This window comes from Haplochromis burtoni, unplaced genomic scaffold (genome assembly GCF_018398535.1).
Source record: "Haplochromis burtoni strain Fernald_Lab_line unplaced genomic scaffold, NCSU_Asbu1 Contig_376, whole genome shotgun sequence".
NCBI lineage: Eukaryota > Metazoa > Chordata > Actinopteri > Cichliformes > Cichlidae > Haplochromis > Haplochromis burtoni.
The window spans coordinates 265,510-285,541 of record NW_024582737.1 but is presented as its reverse complement, the minus strand read 5'-3'; the positions used below and the strand labels follow the sequence as shown (position 1 = coordinate 285,541).

Here is a 20,032-nt window from a genome sequence, read left to right as displayed (position 1 = left end):
ACCCACTAAGTGCATATCGGACCACATGCAAACTGCACACAGAAGGACTCTGGCCAGATGGTGAAGTCGAGCACAGGACCATCTTGCTGTGAGGCAATAGTCCTAACCACTGTGCCACCGTGCTGCCCTACAATACAAGGATATTATAATTTTTTTTAATGAAATTGTTATGTGCACTATGCTTAGTCTCATGTTTTCCTCTTCAGACACAGATGATCCAGTCAGCAGTTTAGCGTGCCAGAATGAAACCCCCTTCTGTGCTCTTTGCCTACTTGTGCCATTTAATTTCAGTACTTAATATGCAGTAAGCTCAAATTTAAACAGCACAACATGCTGTCAATTAAAATAATATATTATGCTGTAAAAAATATACAAAAGACTGCTTTGATGCTAAACCTTTTCTGCTTTTCATACATGTTGAAGTAGCCTCTGCTCCATTTACAACAGTAGACTTTTAGAGCAAATAAGTATGTGAAAATGACTCAGATCTGTAACGTGGTCTACATCATCATGGAGCACAAGTTTTAACTCGTCAATGATGTCACGTTAGGGATGGTCTTTTCACTCGGGAGAGTGGTCGTTCCTCTCTAGCAGCCCATCACAGCAGATGTACCATCACTTGCAAAGCCAACAGACCGTGAGTGTAATTTCTTTAGAGACGACCTTCACAACTGCAGGATGCCACCAACAGCAGCCTCGAGTTGTAGCTGCAGTTCGACAAGCTGCAAGAAAGAGCTATGCATCTCACCTTTGTAAGGAACTCTGATCTGTCAATTATCAGACAAGCTGTTGATACACAGCAGGAATATTTCTAGGTTTTTTGGGGCAAGTCCTGCGATGCTTTGAAGTTTCTTTTTTATTTATTAAATGGTAGTTTTCACTCTGAAACAGGAGTGCTTTTAGATTTAATGAAAAGCTGGAATGGCACTGATCTGATCAACCCCCCCAAGTAGTGTCATCTCAACTGTCGTGGGATCAATGCCCTCGATGTGACAGTCAGTCAGCCTCTGATTTGATTATTTGCACTACAGCATTGAAAATCACCCACACACACCCAGAAACCACAGGATAAAATAAAAATCAGATGCTACAATATTATTTGCCCTATAACTAACTAACTATAACAACCGGAGCGGTCACAATAGTAACAGAGTTATGATTCCTCACTACAGAAAGGCTGCATGTGTTTTTCTCTGCAGCCTGTCATACTGAAGCCATTTTTCAAAATTGAGGATTAGAGAAAAAAGAGCAGCAATAAAGTTGTATATCACAGGGGTCACCTTCAGAACCTGCTTGTGGTTATTCCTGTCATTAGTGTGACTGTTTCGTGCTGTCCTGCTCCAATTAGTACTGACACAACCTCTGGTCTTATGACTGAGCAGTTCAAACTGCCCACTGTTAGAGTGTAATTCTCATGCCGATGGACTAATGTGAAATATGGCAACAGATGCAGAGAGCAACAACTGAAGCACATTATTCTGGACCCAAGGGCCATTAAAGCCATAGCTATTAAATATAATTTGAAAAAATTTGCTTTTTGGCGCATAGAATGGCAGGTTGTGAGGTATTATTATAATCACTACATTCCCCAGAGTGGCTGCTTTCTGCAAATGTTATTGCTATTTGTATATGCCTTTGTGAAAGGGCTTTAGGATGTGTAGTCTTGTTTGTCAATGCTTTATGGGAGGGGTATTTCGCCTCAGATTCAGGGGTAATCATTGCTTTTGCCAGGCTTTGTTTCTTTTTGTGTGAGTTTGAGGTAATTATCGCTCACATGGCTCGGGCTTATTGTTGGTTTGGTTGCAGAGAATTTATTCATATGAGAACAAGTTGGTGTGCTTGAAATGCACACTGAGAACGACATGGGGTTGAGCCTGCATTAAAATGTGACTGGTGGTCACATTGTTGATTTCTGACAGCAGTTTGTCTGCAAATTGCTACAACAGTGTTGTTTGATCACTTTATTGAATTTTAGCACAAATAACGTAGCATTCACAGTGAAACATCTTTGTAATTGTTATGGGTGAAAAAACGACTCTAGGAGAGACACAAGTTGCAATCCCTGTTACAGTTATTGTACCAATTTGTTACACCTAAGTTATTACTTGAAACCAGGGCTGTGTCGTTGGCATTGGCATCAACACTGAGCTGAGGCTATTTATTTGGCCAGAAAGCGTCGAGAGGTGGTGAGTGTGGCTTTGATGCACATCTAGTTGTGGCTGGCAGCTAAGATTGGAAGATGTAGGAGGAAGACATTGTGAAGCTGTGTTTGTTTTTCCCAGTTTCCATAAAAGGAAGAAGTCCCGGGGGGAATTTAAAAAACAGGTCACATTAAGTTGTGACTCATAAAATTACCATGACACTAAAGCTGAAACAATAACCGCTGCATTCTCTAGTTATGGCTTCTTAAACAAATATCTAGTTTATTGTTTTCTTATTCATCTTCAACACTAAATAGGCTGTTGATTTCAATGAAAGTAGAAAATTATGTATTAACCTGTGTGGAGTTTTAACCTTTGAGGTGAATCTGTCTTGATGTACTTTGTTTCTGTCACTGATGGTCAGTTGATGTTTTCCTCTCACCTTTTAGCTGCTGGCTGCACGTTCGAAGAGGATTCAGACCCTAATCTGTGTGACTTCACCCAAGGAGAGGAGGATGACTTTGACTGGCTGTTGTTTAGGACACAGAGTTCACCTTCTGCCAACTCTGACCTGCTGAAGGGTGAGTACTCTGTGCTCATGGTTCCCTGTCCTCTTTACTTTGTAGTTTTTTTAGACACTGAAACACGGCACACGAGCGTGCATGGGACACAGGCGCCCTGTTTTCATGTCTGGGAAATACATAGACTTGTTTGTATTAATGTGGCTGGCATTATCGGCCTTTAAAAATGTCCTGTGTCCGTTATGCATCAAATTTAATGAAGCCCTCACCCTGGTTTTATCTGCTTCCTGCTAACCCCAAGGATAATTTTATGTTAACCAGCCTCACAGGACTAATGGAAACCAGCATTTCCCTGCCATCATCTTCTCCACTGGTGGTTGCCAGAGGGTGATGGCATGCATAGTTTATAAGGCGCTCCTCCATCTCTGCATTAACAAATACCTACAGGGATCTGACAAAGAGAAGATTGCTGTTTCAGCTTCTCAGCATAAAATACCAGTGGCTGCAGTGCTCTCTCCGGTAAACTACTTCTACTGGGGGAAAACTTGGAATATGATTAAGAAATTGACCTCCCTCGGGTTTAACCAATCAATCAGTGTGTGATATGGTAATGAGAATGCAACAAATCCATGACACAGACGTACATTTAAGTGTTCCTTTTACAAGAGGATGGGGAGAGCACTTGCACACTAAATAGGAGGAACCGTTTCTTTAAGCCTCAAAGAAAGCACTGGTATGATTTGTTGGTAGAACAGAGCTAATTCGGTAGACATAAAGACGGGGCAGCTAAGAGGAACAGATGGAGAGATGACAAGATAGGATACAATCAGATACATCATCTAAAAAGAAATAAATGCAGGCTTCAGGGAACATTCTGTCCGTTTGGAAACTATCAACTCAAGTAGCCTTTGAAAACGGTCAAAAACACCCTGCAGGGGTAATTTAAAAGCCGGGTACTTGTGGTTTTGATTTAAAGCATTAAAATCACTTCTTGTCTGCAGGTGGTTATCCAAATACACTTCTGAACTCGATAAATCTCACATTTAATCCCAAATCACTCTTCATTCAGCCACACATCATCAGCATTCGAGCGAGAATCTGCCTGCAGCCGCCATCCAGTTCACAGCAGGCAATGAGATTATTAATTCTTTTCCCTTCGGGTTTAATTAAAACTTACTGCCATGGCATTTACAACAATCCAGAGCCATCAGTGGAACCGACCTGCACAGGTGGAATGAGGCAGGTAGCGTAATCTGCATACGACGGCTGTGAGCGTCAGTCCACTATCGATCCGTCGACCAGGAGACAAATTCTGTCTCATTTCTTAGACGCTCATCCTTCAGCCCTGCACAAGAACCCGTGTATTATTCATGTTCCTCTCCTAAATGTTGTCACTGTATATTGACAGCAGCGTTTCTTCATTGTGTTATAACTTGACATTTTCTCTGCCGTGTTATTTAAGGCGGATAATCTTACCGCAGATACAGGCACAGGAAGTTTTTGTCTTTTTCTCCTCCTCTCTGACTTAATCCCCTTGTGTTGACTTCTAACCATGTATCACATTGGGCAGCTAAGGTGGGGGGAATAACAAGAGTTTATGAGATAAGGCTATTTACATTGGACCAGTATTAACTTTGCGGGGCTGAGAAATTGGTGTCGAGGGAAGATTAGTAAACACAGCTGAGATAGCAGCAGCTTGTGGCTCCCAGGAGAAATTAGAGACTACTGCTCCCATGAAAGACAAAATAGTCTTACAAAACAAAAAGAAAAAGGAAGAAAGAGCGCAGTGAGGTCTTAATAAGACTGGTCCTTTTTTTTTTTTTTATCACATCTTACTTTATTTGGAATTAGAGTTGAGATTTCTGGCTGATTTTTGATAATCTTTCGTTCTTTTGCTTTTGTTTAAATGAACAAGTGAGGCGTGCAGGATGATAACCTTGTACGAGAACAATGTGTTTGCATGTCAAGTGTACCTCATTTTCTGAAAGCCAGATTCATTAAGCTTGAAAAGTTATGGGTCTGCTGCAATATTCATTATACTGTATCAGGGTCGCCTTAAGCGAAAATCCATTAAATGGGGTTAAAAACAGCTAATGGTGATGTATCTAGCTTTCCTTGTTCACCTTGTTGGTGGAAGTGAAGTGAGTGATTGCCAGCTCCCTCGGTCCACACGCCAAAGTGTCCTTGGATGAGAAAATTGTGTGAAGCAGGCAAAGTAGAGCAAAAAGTATGGGGCACCTCGTAGGCCATTACAAAGCTCTAACAAGTACAGGGTCATTTTTGGAAAGAAGGGTGAAAAACTGAATGCAGACCCTGGATTCCTCACTCAGAATGTGAATACTTGAGAGCAGTGTTGCCAACTTAGCGACTTTGTCGCTATATTTAGCGAGTTTTCAGACCCCTTAGTGACTTTTCTTCTAAAAAAAGTCGCTAAAAAAAGACGTGAAAGTGCGTATCGCTTTTACTCTCAACAAGCAGCGGGTGCTGTAACGCAGTCAGTTCTTCTTTTACTCTTATGCTGTTTTGTGGATCACAAGGTTTAAAACTACTTATAAACACACACACAAAGTAACTCCACCAGAGTGCCTATTTCGGGTCACTTTTGCCGGTCCAAGCCCGGGTAAAGGAGCAGGGTTGGAATTGTGACATTAAAAAAACAATAATTGCTAAAAGAAATTTAATTTGTAGTTCTAAATAAACTCTAAATGCATTTAGGACGTTTTTACTCACTTTATGTCTCTTCCACGATGTTATTTCTCTCTCCAACAACATAGGTTACAATTAGATTAGCATGACCAATTATGCAAATTAGGTGATGACGTCATTTAGCAACTTCTAGCGACTTTTAGGACAACCAATAGCGATTTTCCTTACTGAGGAGTTGGCAACACTGCTTAAGAGTTCCTTTGTTTAAGGAATGTGCCAGTGGTGACTAAGAGGCTTCAAGAAAAAAACAACAGAAAGGGTGGATAATTGATCCTTGTGGCTGCATTTAAAAAAAATAAAATACCTCAGCTGGTTAACACCTTGAATAACACGCCATTTCTTAGCATTTCATTTGTAAGACTCGGCTCCAAATCAGCATTTTCTGATCACTGTTATCAAAACCTGCTACTACAGTCAAAATACAGCGTGACAGGGATGTCAGAGTTTCAGGTGTGTAATGCAAAAGCAAAGAGCCTCATGTCTTTCATGACATCCATGTAAACGTGGCGTTCTTCTGTAGCCTCAAAGTAATATCACCGATATTTTGAGAAATATTACGATAAAGATATTGTAGAAAAAGAAACAAGATCTGTGATTGCAGCTTACAGACGGCAGCATTTATTAGTGCAGATAAAATTAATTTCCATCTTTCTTTTCCAACTGTTTGCTGTCATTATGTGAACCTATTAAAACTAAGTGGCAGCAGGAGGAGGATTACAGCGACGTAGCATAAGTTAACTGTCAATGCAAAAGAAGCTTACGTAGTGTTTTGAATGAAAATCATGAAAGTCAAACTACAACACAGCTGCTTTAGTCTAACGGTAACTAAAGTAAGTGAAATATGTAAAGTTTAGGAGCTGCACAATGTTGTTGCATAATAAAACTGAAATAAAAAAATATTTCCTGCCTATGATGGTGGGTTCAGCTTTTTAATCAGCTGCTTAAAGCTACTTTCCGTCCACTGTTTGCTCTTCCTGTCATACAAAGTGTAACAGGCAAATGCTCCAGTGATGCTGGTGGAGTCGTTTGTTTCCATTTGCGTTACGCATCACCAGCTGCTAGCATCTCCTCCTTACATGCCTTTATAGCAGACTCAACGGTCCTTTTGTGCCTCAAGGTTTGTTGAAACAGGTTTGTTGTTTCCACCTTTAGTGAGAACACTTTTCTAACTAGCTGCTCTCACTCTCAGACATGTCTGGGCTTGTCTCGTCATTGTGTGTTAGAGAAAGGAATTGTATCAGTGATATTTCAGTAGGACACTTTATATCATGTAAAAATATATACAGATATTAGGGCAGCCCCACCCACCCCCAAGTCAAGTGCGAGGCATACTGTAAGGGCTGAAATGTTTCCCACAAACTTCCCTCCTCGCTTTCTGCCTCAGCAGCCGTACAGGCCAGCCAGTGTCTCTTGGATGTGCAGTTTTTGGGACAGTTTTCAGCTGAGTCACGCAGAAAAACTTTGACAGTACTAAAACAAAGTGTTGAATATGCTGCCGCTTTAGTCTCACCATCCTTTGCATGCTAATCCCTCGCGCTCCTCTCATCTTTTTTGTAAATGTTTTCTTTCCAGCAGCACACATCCACTGAAGATCCTGTTTCTGTCTAAATCCGTCTCCGTGTTTCTGCTACACTGCAAAAAGCTACGGAGTCAATTTATTGACTGTGTACCTTATTTTATTAGCTAGTAGTGCAGAAGTCTTGGACATAAATGCCCGAGAGACCTTTAATAGACTTTATAGTTCGATTGGACCTCGGGTCAAAGAAAGGTTGAGACTTGTATGAACTATGACTTTAAGTATTGTTGTAGAGTTAGAGTCTGGTCAGCTGGTACTTACTGCAGCAGTGTACACAATGTAATGACCTGAACAGAGCTAATTCATACAGTGAAATGTGCATCCACCTGTATTTCCAGCCTGATTTCCTCTATTGGGCAGCCATTCTGGTCTTTATCTGTCTCCTCTCACCTCTGTTTGGCCTCAGCTCCACACTACAGATCAGCTCCACATTATGGTGCGTGTCATTGAGAATGATCTGAGATCCTTCTGCATGTGTGAAAAGATGAGGCAGAGTGAGCCAGAAATCAGAACTTTCCAGCCATCCTTACTGGTTCTACCTTTTCTGCCTCTCCACCAATTCCCTCAGGCGTATTTTGCCTTGCTGTAGGTGGAGAAAAGTCTTCCATAGCGATCATGCAGATACTATTTGACTGTTTTAGGAGAAAGCAAGTGTAAAAAATACACAGCTACTTTCTATTCATGTTCTTTTTTATCTTCTGATTAATCAGTTCAGTTTAAAACCAGTGACTCATTACTGGTTTTACTGCATTAGGTGTAGCTGACTTTAAACTGATAGCCGTCTGATCCCTGGAGGAGACACAAATCCCTCTGGGGTTGCATCATGAAGGGAATCCGGTATTCAAAATCTGCTAAATCAAACATGCGGAGCTACCCGCTGTGGTGATTACCCCATGTGAATACGGCAGCAGCCGAAAGTAACTTTTTATTTGAAGACAGTCATTTTGTTCAAAAACTGCATTTTTTGGTGTTGCATAACTGATCGGTTATGGTGATAGGACACTGTTTGTTCAAGATGTCATTACAGCGATGAAGTGCATGCTGGGGGTAAAATCCAAAGTCGTCACTTGTTTAATATCGTTAAAGTACGTTTCTTAATCCGAACAATGTGTGGGAGACATTTCATGGTTACTGATTATTATTCATGTTTGTGTAATCTTCATGCATTTTATGTTATGCTCTGTGTGCTCGAGTCAAGCTCACTTCAGCCTTGTGTGTTGTTGTGAGAAGAAGAAGAATGGACCCAGATGTTCTTCTGGAGTGGGTAATGTTTTGGCTTGGAGTGCTGGATCAGCACTAACTATCTGGGCTGTTTTGGTAAACCAGTGTTCTAGTAAGATTATTTCCCACTGACTACATGCTGTTAGAAGGCCCAGGGGGCTCTGAAGGCAAGAGGGTTAGCTGCTGTATCCTGTTTCGCCTCTGCTGGGAGAGGAGAGGAGAGGGGAGACAGAAACTGTGCAGTAGGAGCTTTAATTTCATTCTGACTCTTTTGTCTTTGGAGACGTGCGGTTGTGCGCATACTAAAGCCTGCAGATGCGTTTCTGCAAATCCTACAGTTTTCGTGCCTCACCTTAAACGAGTAGTTTAATGCCTGAGCCTAAACAAACCGTGAGTGAAAATGAACATAAACAGTGAGTGAATGTGAAACGTAAAGGTGTCCCAGAGGTAATTCAGACTCCAATAATCCTGCGCGAGAGTCGGGAGAATTTTGTGTCCGCAGCTCGTTTATGTCACTTTTGATATCTCAAATGTCAATAGCTGATGGATTTGTTTGTTTGCAAAGCTAGACCTCCCCCTTCCTCTTTGAAAAGAGAACAATTTCCTTCTGATGTGTTGCAGTGTGTTTTTGTTTTGGGGAGAAAAATAGTTGAGGACGGACCTGAAAGGGTGAGCAAAAATATGAAGGCCAAAGTCACAGCTGAGTAAATCTTAATAAAAAAAATAAAAAAAAAATGTCGCGCAATAGCCGAAGTGACTTATCAGCTTTACAGAGAAGGCTCGCCTACAAGGCTAAAACTGTGTCATGATGAATGAAATCAGAGATGAGATAAAGTAGTCTGCTGTTTGTTTTCTGGGATGGTGATGCATCTTTTGTTCTTGAAGGGTTTGGGGGGGAACCTTTTAACATTGCACAGCCATATTTATCATTTGGCTTGGGTTACAGAGGACAGCATTTCATTTTAAAGGAGACGAGTCCGGTCTTCTGGTAGACTGCGTGTTTCACTCCAGCCAAACGTTCCACCAGCTGATTTTACTAATTAACACACCTTCAATCAGAGAGGCAGGAAATAATTAGTGAAATCAACTGTGGTATTTGCTAGAAAACCTTCCGCAGCTTGGAAGGGGAGCTACTGGCTCACTGGGATAATTGCTTAAGACTCATTACCTCAAGGCAAAGGACATCATACTCATTGATCACTGATGTATAATATAAATGTCTGAAAGCCCAGTGTCCTTTTAAAGCATCTCAAAAATGCTGTAACTACACAGAAGCTTTTAAAATATAACCAATTAATTGAATTGCTATTCAGGGAAGCGAGCAGCTGCTCCCTTTATGCCTCCTCAACAAGGTAAGGGCGATTCATTAATGTGAATGATAGAGACACATTTGGGAAACGCAGACATTTTGCCAATCACTGAAGCCTGCAGTCCAGCTGAAGTATACTCTGTGACCAGTCTTTTTTTTAATTCTTTGTTTTTCACTCACCCACACAGGTACCCAGATGATAGGAAGGCATGATAATGCAGCCCCCTTTGGCTGGTTTCTGTCTAATTAGTGTCACTTTAGAGGGGTAGCTAGAGGGCTTTTATGTGCAAGGTTGCAGTTTAAATAATATAATTGGAGGTGTAGCTAAATACACTTTCTAGGTGAACCACCTTAACTCATGTGAGATAAAATAACCGGCCACTTGAAGAGTGTATTAGTACAGCTTTTGAAAATGGCTATGTGGGTGTCAGCTGCAGTAACTTTTGTATTTGACACACTTGAGTAGTTAGATCTTTTTTCCTGCTCCTTTAACGATGTAATGTAGTCACATTTATTTTTTTAGTCTTATGGACCACTCATGGCGCTTTAGACTACAAGTAATTTTTTTTTATTGCATTCATATAACAATTTATTCTTTGCACTTCATCTATCTCACATCCATGAAGACTGTGGAATCCAGTCTTTAAGTGATAACGTGACGAAACCTGCTTCCGGGTCCAAACTACTTTGTGTTTATTAAGGCTGTTGTGTTTTTAACCTAGCTGTTTTAATGCTTTGTATCTTGCTCTATTAAATCTGAACATGTCCCTAAAACAGTCAGTGATCACTGCCGGCCTCTCTTGGTTTTTATCATCACTATTCATTTTAAAGCTCAGTTTTTAAAACCTTACGATGGTAACTACAGCCCAGCCCATGAAGCGGTATCTTAATTACTAACCTGTGGATAGATTATCTCGGTTGTTCTACTCACTAAAGTTTGGTCCGTTTACAGCATCCTGCCATGCAATTACATTTGTCCCTTACCATTGGGAACCCTCATGTGAACTTTTATCGATTGGAAAAAAGTTAGCTTTCATCCTCCAGCTTCACTGTGCTAATGTGTTCATATTATGCTAACCTTAGCTGTGTAGCTGGCCACCACGTAGCACATCATTATATACCAGCTAGCCTAACTTCAGTAACCCTACAAAAGTCACAACTGTTTAGTTTTCTGTCTTAATTTATGTCTGAAGTGAAAGCAGAGCTGTACATTTGAATTTTTTCAGAAGTCTCTCAGTCAGTACATGGTATATGATGCTTAGATGGAAACTAGCGAGCTAACTTCATGCTAACTTCTAACTCCTTTAAATTTCATAAATTCAGTTTTCGTGAATGCTTGGATGTTAAACTTAATTGTTACACCTGGTAGAGCAACCACACGGATCATTTTATTAAAGATGAAAGAATTTAGACCGTTTGTAACTCTCAGTAATGCCACAGTGTTTGTTTGACTTTGGGACGTGAAACAGAGTCTGGACCCAGAAGTCAAGTCAGGTAGCACATTTAAAAGACATCAAGTGTTGGCCAAAGTGCTGAACAGAGGGATAATATAATGAAAAGAATTAAAATAGATAAGATGAAAACATTATACAAAAACATTGTAAGACATCCATATCTGTTTGTGAAAAATATGTGTACATGCAAATATGCACATACATATACAAAAATTTACACATTCACACACAAGCACACATACGTGAACATAAGTTACATGTATACACATACACATGCAAACAACATCCAATGAGATAAAAGACCACAATAGCTAAAACAGAATAAGAGGTGTCAGAGAGATGTGAAAGCCTTGACAAATAGGTAGGTCTTCAGATTGGATTTGAAATGGCTAGTGCCATCAGACCTGAACTTGCAGTAAGCTGTAGTACTCCACACAGAAAAACTCTGGCCAGGATTCGAACAAGGAAGTGTTACAAATGATGTTTAAATACCTGTTCTTGGATTGAGTTTATGTTGTGATGCACTTTCTTTTCTGTCTGCCTTTTTTTCCCTTCTGTGCAACTCATAATGGTCTAAAAAGCTTGATTATTGGTTCTGCACTACTTTTACAGAGCACTGCAGGGTAATTTGAGGACACTATATATGGTGTAGCAATACTCACTAAACATTTGGACAGCACTGCAAAATAGCTAACTCAATAAAACTCAATAGACCACTATATAGTAAGCACAGAGTGAGTTCAGACACATTTCTAGGAAACGGTTGGAGAATGTGAGTGTGAAATACACATTATTTAAACTAATATTTTCACGTAGTATAAACACAAAACCCAGTTACTGTGTTGATATCGATATTCTAGTTTAGCATAAGCTCACAGCTCAGAGCTGCGGTCAGAAGAATACTTGCAAAACTGAATCTTCTATCATTTAATCCAACAGAGTCTTTCTGCTTCTGTTTTAGTAAGCAGAAGATTAACAGAGTTAAAGCATCTTTGTGAATCAAATGTGGATGCTTGAATGAAGTTAAAAGACATTTTTACTACTGCCTGCTGTCTTTGAACATGTTCTTTAAATATTTGAAGCTCTCTTTCTTCTTCTGATATCCTCCTCTTTTCTGCTAATCACACATTCTCTCTTTGGCGATCTGGAGATTGGAATTGGCTTTGTATGTGTGCCTAGTGCAGACGGCTGTGTGCTACTGGATATCTCCCAGCCTCTGTGCTCTCCTCTGCTCCTCCGTGTTCATACTTTGCTCCAACTCTCTTGAAATCTCTGCAGATCACAGGTTCTGGAAAGTTGTTTGAAACCAGACCACATTGCTATTTCTTAAAATTCTGTTTGTGCACAGGACTGAATCGAGCCTTCCCAATACATATGAATTAAAAATGGGAGGGAAAATGTAAAGAGAAGGAAAAACTCCTCGTTTGCAACTGCAGTAACTCATTCATTAGCCATATAGCAGTTTGAATATAGAGAGTAAAGCATGTCTGAGCACTTGAACACTGGCAGATGAGATGAATGCAAATTTGTTACTTTGATAACATTTTATTAATTAAAAAATGTTCATGGTTTTGACAGCTCTGACGGTATTTTGCTCAAAGCAAAGACTTTAGGGATGCAGTCTCTCATTCTGGCATCATCAGGTACTACAATTAAATCATGGAAAACTTCAGCTTTTGCAGTGATCTATTAAAAGTGTATCTTGACATAATTTTCTCCAAAACATCAACACACCTTATCAAGATAGCATCTGATGTCTTGCTTTGAGCATTCAAATCTGTTTTACACTCTTGGTGAAGAGAAATCTTTGTAATTAGTGAGTAAAAAGGGATGTAGTTGGTCAGGTTTAGGACACTATTGGCTCTAGCACAGTATTAACAGGTCATTGTTGCATTTTGTTGTTGAGCTGCATCTTTGTTTAGAATTGTCTGCTTTTATTTAGGTTTACTCTGAATAATTATGTATGACATTATGCCTCATAAATAAGCTCAAACATGAGCTTGTGACACAGTAGACCATAAAATAGACCTGCGCTTTGTATGCAGCTTTGTTGCTAAAGGTGAGGAACAGGGTTCCTTATCAGCAAATAAAGGTTTGACAAACAAACTTCCCAGTTAATAAACAAAGTTTTATATATTGCAGAACACAAGGTTGCCAAGGTTGTGCACACACCAATTATATCAGTGTTGGATGATGCTACAGCCTACAATTTATATCCAGAGCAGGATGCAGTGTGCCATTTAATCAGCCTAATACGAAAGTTATTGAAGTAACAGTGAATGTGCCTGTAGTGTGTTTGGCTGAGATTTCTGGGACTCAAAAAGTTTACTTTATAAATCCTTTTGTGACTATCTCCCTCACCTTAAACACGCTCTGTTATGCTAATTTCCACTTATGCAGTTGTAGTCCTAGTTTCTAGTAGAATAATCCTTAACTATCTTTAATAGCCCCTCACTTATCTCTTAGCTGAAAAGAGGTGTTTTCTTTCTCTTCCCTCCTGCCAACTTTCTTCTGATTGGCTGCTGCTCACAAACAGAAGTTTTGAACGGCAGGTGGGCAGAGCTTCTGTACTCACACTCAGAGTGTGCCTGAGATCACCATTTTAAATGTTACTTGCTCCCACTGACATTATAGACCAGTGAATCTGAAAGTGTGTACAATGTTCAGTTACATATTTATATAAATGGATTTATTTATATAAAAAGTGAATAAAAAGCCTAATTACTGCTCTTGTATTGACGTTTGTGTCCCAGTGGCGGGTGGGTTACATATTTGCCTTAACTCTTTGCATATGACTGGGTTGCAATTGCGATTTATAGCTAACAGCCTGTGTTTTTTTTTAATGCTTTTTGAATAACATTTTCAAGGAAATTGTTTTTCTCTTTTAATTTGATTAAAGTGAAGATTTAAGATTGGGTGGGCCCCGTGGGAATTTGTGAATTTTAAGTGGGCTGCTCTCCTCTTGACTTTGAGAATGGCTGTTTCAGCCCTGACACAAAAGCTTGAGCTTTAACTAAGGAATTACTTGCACAAACGTGACAGCATGCAAAAACCAATTTCAAAGCTTCCAGATTAACATACAAAAACTGATTTCATTTATCTGTCTTTCTTTATTTTCTATGAATTTTTAACTTAAACTTGTCAAACTGTGTACTTTCTTTGAATGATTGTAGTTGAGTCATTTCTAACATGCTCATAAATGATTAAACATTCATCAAAGATTCTACTAAATTTCCAGGAACAGTCGCAATCGACTTGGCGTTATTGCCACGGGGTAAAGATGAAGCAGTCACCAGTGCTGAGGAGGCAAATTTCGCTGGCTGATCGCACCAGTAGGAATGTGTGGCTGCACTGAGCAGGGATTTTACCCTTATATCCAAGGGGTATTCTGGAGGATTTGGGGCAAAGTAGTAATTTACAGCTTAGGCATCAGAAACTGTTTTTTAAACTACATGTTTCATAGTTTTGAGAGATATTTACAGGCGGTGAAGATAAGACAACAAACATCGGAAACATTTGTCCAGTCCAGTCTTTGTTCGACTGTCTTTGGCCAGCTTTACCCAAACAGATATGATGATGTCTTTTTTTTAAAAACTTTTGTAACAGCATCAAATAAGTAACATGAAAAAAAAAACAAAGTCTGGATTCCTTTTAAAGAATGATTTTTGGTGAAAAATGCAAAGACTTCCGAAGACTCATATGGATGTGAGTCAAAGAGTATAGAGGATAGATTTTTGGTTTTGGTCTGGTGTTGTGTTGTGTTGATGATGGCACCAACAAAATGGAAACAGCCCACTGGTGCACAAAACAGAAAAAGGCACGGTAAGGCGAGGGAGAACGTATCAGCGACAAAAATGGTAAGGGAGTACCTACCCATGTGTAGCCGACACTTTATCAGCAGGCTTGGATAACTGAGAGTTTACTTCTGCAGAAAATTGTACTTAGAGCAAAGATAATGTTACCTATATCAGACCTCTGCAGTTATTTAATGAAAGAAGGGGAAAAAAAACTTGTCTCTCCTCTGGTTTGTTCCAATTCCTGACATATACATCCCTCATACATTAAACTCATTTCGCTGTGGGATGAGAATGTTGCAGTTATCGCTGCTGACTCGCCATTTGAGAGGCATTATTTTCTGGCGTTTGCTTCGTTTTCATTGTTAGGTTGACTGCTTTTCTAAAGGGAAATAAATGTTGTAGCGATCTCCTGTGGGAGTGTGAATCCACCACCATCTGCTTATAAATGCAGTGCCCTCTAGGACTCGGTTCATTCTTAAAAAAAAGTCCCAGTGGGGAGAACTAGTTGCAACTCTTCACAGAGCACAACAGCACAAAAGCATGCATCCCTGCACTTTAAATCTCACAAGCACAAAGCATCTGAAAATGATTCTGTCATTGTTTCAAAACATATTATTTGTTGAGTCCTGGAAAAAAAGGTGTCTACATGTGCTATATTTACATCAGCTGTCACTTTGGCTCACCAGTTGATGGATGTATCATTTAGGACTGAAACTGCCATATAGGTTTCATACCTGGGGGGCAAGAGAATTGTAGAGATAAATATCCCTGCAAATGGCATGAGCACAATTTGTATTCAGCTATTGATCCTGAGCTGTGAGACTTAATGATTTCTGTGCTCTTTTTTTCTTCTTCTGTAGACATAGTGGGTGGCAATCTAGTTACCAGTAGAGGTTCTGAGTGTAGGTTATTTCATCACCATTTGTTGAAATAACATTGATTTGAGATGTAGGATCCCCTTGAGTTAGCATCTGGTTGGAGGCTCATGAAGTGCCAAAAGGGTCCTTTATAGAATAATAGAGTGGGGACAAAACATTTCATTCCTCTTCTTCATGTTCCCGGGTAATGTCTTATCCATGCCTGACATTCGCATTCACACACTTCCTCTCAGGTGCAATTTAACTCAGCATTGTTACCATAATAACTCTTGTCGTGCACAACAGTCTGTCAGTAATTGATATGTAGGCACTGCTTCTGGGTGGAGCCATTTGCATTAAATCGTGTTAACTGATATGATAATGAATGTGAAAGGCCTGATGCAAGCAGAATGACTAACTAGAGATGGATGGCTATTTGAATTACACACAATAAGTAATATATTATATCAGGTCTCAGGGGTGCAGAGCTCTCCCTGAATTTGTTGCCTGTCTTTTACTCAGATCAGCCCGAGCTGCCTGAATATAAATAGTCTGCATCAGATCTGGCATCCCTTTCTTCACTTCACTCCCGTCCTTAATGATATCTGATATGGAGGGAAATCAGCACATGTGGAAATAGATGGTAGAAGCGAGCTGAAATATAACTCCTAACTAACACAGAGCTGTGTTAGTTAGGAGTGACAACAGTAATATCTCAGATCTGACTGATGAAATATTGGCACCGCTTCTCATGCTGGCCGTCTGTTTAATATGTGTGACCACCTCTAAGCTTTTAAGCAGACTGTTGATAATTGGCTTCTCTTGCTTCACCAAACTTTATTATTCTCTATTAACACATATGAAGCGTATTGCCTTTCAGATAAGTTATTGCAGTGTGAAAGACGTGACGGTGGTAAGGCTTGGATGAAGAAGGGACGCCACAGATGACTGAAGACAAAGATGAATTCAAACTTTATTTAAAATTATCTTTTTTCTTTGTGTGTTTAAAACACTGTCATGCCTAAATGGGTTAAAGAATTTACTGACACCCTTTTATAAGTATTCCAGTGAATGATTTCCTGCTTTTGCAAAGGTCATAGTGCATTAAGGGAAAAAATATGAGATTACAGACTTTAATTAAAGAATTTTAAAGTATTCTGTCTATAATAAAAAGAAATATTTGTCAGTATTTGGAGTTAGCACCTTTGAAATCCTTAAATCAAAGTTTATTTAAGCATTGTAGTGCACAGACGTTGAGCTGGTTCCAGGTACTGACAGGTGCCCAGAGGCATCATACTTTGTATTGACAGAGAAAAGTTTCTCGATGTTGCTGTGTTGTATTTTACTCCTGCAGCTGCAAACCATTATTAAAAAATCACATGAAAATGTCAAATACTGAAAATATTATTTTAACAATGTTGTGCACGTGACTTTCAGCTTAAGATTTTAAAGGTAGATATATAAACACACTATTTCTTTATTTTTCACTAAGTAAATGGAAGTAAATGAAAAATATGACCTCAATAATGTTGAGGTCCAGACTCAGTCCATGACTGATAGTGTTTCACTGTGTACTGTTCTATCCAGGCATAGCTTTACTGCACTGAATCTGTACTTTACCGACTATTGACTGTTAAAACCATGCCGTCACTTACAGATGTAGACAACCACCTGTGTTCTGATTGCCTTCATAGATATTGATGACAATTTGAACTTAAAGTTTCATATTTTATTAGGATTCATCACTCAATTCGCCAATGATTTTTAGTCAAGTTCTTGTGTAATTTGGCATACTTCAGCCTGTTTGACCTTTTTCTTTTCCTTAAGAATGGCTTCTTGATAGCCAGAGACCATTTCTGAGACAAACACATGAAAAACATCATTCTGCAAATACAAGGACTGACCTGAAAAAGCAGCTAAACTTGGAGAACTGCTGTTTAAGACCACTTAAAAAAAAAGAAAAAAAAGGGATAGCTCAAGGCTTTTGCAAAATGTTGTATCACAATTACTTCTAATATTTTGTTTGGAAAAAATGAGTAAATTCAATAGGCCAATGTAAACTGATGTAAACCCTACTTCTACACCCTCTCCTCCAAAGGCATAGCTGACGAATTAGAAGAGGAGGGGTTGGCTTTCATGAGGATTCTTCAATGTCATTGGAGACAGAGTGTGTGTGTGTTGGGGGGTGATAATAAGTCTGTGGAGATTATATTTGTGAGAAACAAAGGCCTCCCTCTAATACTGGATGGTCTGCAGATAGAATACATTTTCCGCTCTGACTGTAAATGTTGGCCTAGCTGGTAAGTTCGGAAATAAAGAGGATAAAGGTTACAACAGCTTTGGAAAATGAGAGATGCACGTTTCGAGGAGTGCCTTGTGTGCTTTTATGGCATCTGTAGGATTACCACATTCGATTCCTTTTTCACAGCCATTGCAGTTTTTACTGCCTCCATCAAATCTGTTCAGTGCCTCCTACCTTCAGACATACTGACTGCAGTAATAGAGTGTGAATGGCACAAAGCGGGAACTGTATTTTTGCTATGGTGAACGGAATGAGGCTGCAGATGCTTTTGCAAGCCACAGCTTGATGTCTCAAAATTGTTGTGGGAAAACAAAAAGGTATAAAACTCTAAATGTTTATTGCATAGTGTTAGACCATCGCAGATGCCCGCAAAGTTAGCTCAATCATGGCATCGTTGGCCCGGCTGTCTTTTTATTGTTTGTAATCGTTACATTTACAATAATTGATTACACAGCAGTGGAGAGTAGACTTTATCACAGTAGATGTCTTTCTGAAAGCGCTGTAACTAAGTTTAAGAATATAATCCACCCACTGTTATCATCTTCAATGCCCTGTACCAACACAGAGCAGAGCAGCTATCTGAACGCTACTCCAACAGAGGTCGAATATCTTGTTAATAATTTCATCTCCTCACTACGTACGGCTCTGGATAATGTAGCTCTGGTGAAAACTAAGGCCTCAAATCAGAAGTACCTGACTCTGTGGTATAATTCTCAAACACGTAGCCTAAAGCAGATGACTCGTAATCTGGAGAGGAAATGGCGTGTCACAAATTTAGAGGATCATCATTTAGCCTGGAGAAATAGTTTGCTGCTTTATAAGAAAGCCCTCCGCAAAGCCAGAACATCTTACTATTCGTCCCTGAAATAAGAAAATAAGAACAACCCCAGGTTTCTCTTCAGCTCTGTAGCCAGGCTGACAAAAAGTCAGAGCTCTACTGAGCCAACCATCCCTTTAAGGTTAACTAGTAATGACTTCATGAACTTCTTCACAAATAAAATTTTTATCATTAGAGAAAAAATTACCAATAATCATCCCACAGATGTAATATTATCTACAGCTACTCTTAGTACCATTGACATTCATTTGGACTCTTTTTCTCCAATTGATCTTTCTGAGTTAACTTCAATAATTACTTCCTCCAAACCATCAACGTGTCTTTTAGACCCCATTCCTACAAAACTGCTCAAAGAAGTCCTGCCATTAATTAATGCTTCAATCTTAATATGATCAACTCATCTCTAATAATCGGCTATGTACCACAGGCCTTCAAGCTGGCTGTAGTTAAACCTTTACTCAAAAAGCATCTCTAGACCCAGCAGTCTTAGCTAATTATAGGCCAATCTCCAACCTTCCTTTCATATCAAAAATCCTTGAAAGAGTAGCTGTCAAACAGCTAACAGATCATCTGCAGAGGAATGGCTTATTTGAAGAGTTTCAGTCAGGTTTCAGAGCTCAAAACCAGAGATTGAATTCAAAATCCTGCTCCTCACATACAAGGTCTTAAATAATCAGGCCCCATCTATCTTAATGACCTTGTAGTACCATATCACCCTATTAGAGCACTTCGCTCTCGCTCTGCAGGCCTACTTGTTGTTCCTAGAGTATTTAAAAGTAGAATGGGAGGCAGAGCCTTCAGTTTTCAGGCCCCTCTTCTGTGGAACCAGCTTCCAGTTTGGATTCGGGAGACAGACACTATCTCTACTTTTAAGATTAGGCTTAAAACTTTCCTTTTTGCTAAAGCATATAGTTAGGGCTGGACCAGGTGACCCTGAATCCTCCCTTAGTTATGCTGCAATAGATAGGCTGCCGGGGGATTCCCATGATGCATTGAGTTTTTCCTTTCCAGTCACCTTTCTCACTCACTATGTGTTAATAGACCTCTCTGCATTGAATCATATCTGTTATTAACCTCTGTCTCTCTTCCACAGCATGTCTTTATCCTGTCTTCCTTCTCTCACCCCAACCGGTCGCAGCAGATGGCCCCGCCCCTCCCTGAGCCTGGTTCTGCCGGAGGTTTCTTCCTGTTAAAAGGGAGTTTTTCCTTCCCACTGTCGCCAAAGTGCTTGCTCATAGGGGGTCATATGATTGTTGGGTTTTTCTCTGTATCTATGAAGCGCCTTGAGGCGACTTTTGTTGTGATTTGGT

General features: G+C 39.7%; 1 protein-coding gene across 4 annotated transcripts in view; it reads left to right on the top strand.

The window, feature by feature from the left end:
• Nucleotides 1-20,032, top strand: part of LOC102305866 (receptor-type tyrosine-protein phosphatase U) — a 186,295-nt gene that overhangs the window by 50,986 nt on the left and 115,277 nt on the right. For all 4 annotated transcript variants that reach the window (XM_005943757.3, XM_005943758.3, XM_005943759.3 and 1 more), the window contains exon 2: nt 2,591-2,722. In XM_005943757.3, coding sequence (XP_005943819.1) covers nt 2,591-2,722 — 132 coding nt within the window. The remainder of the gene's footprint in view (nt 1-2,590; nt 2,723-20,032) is intronic.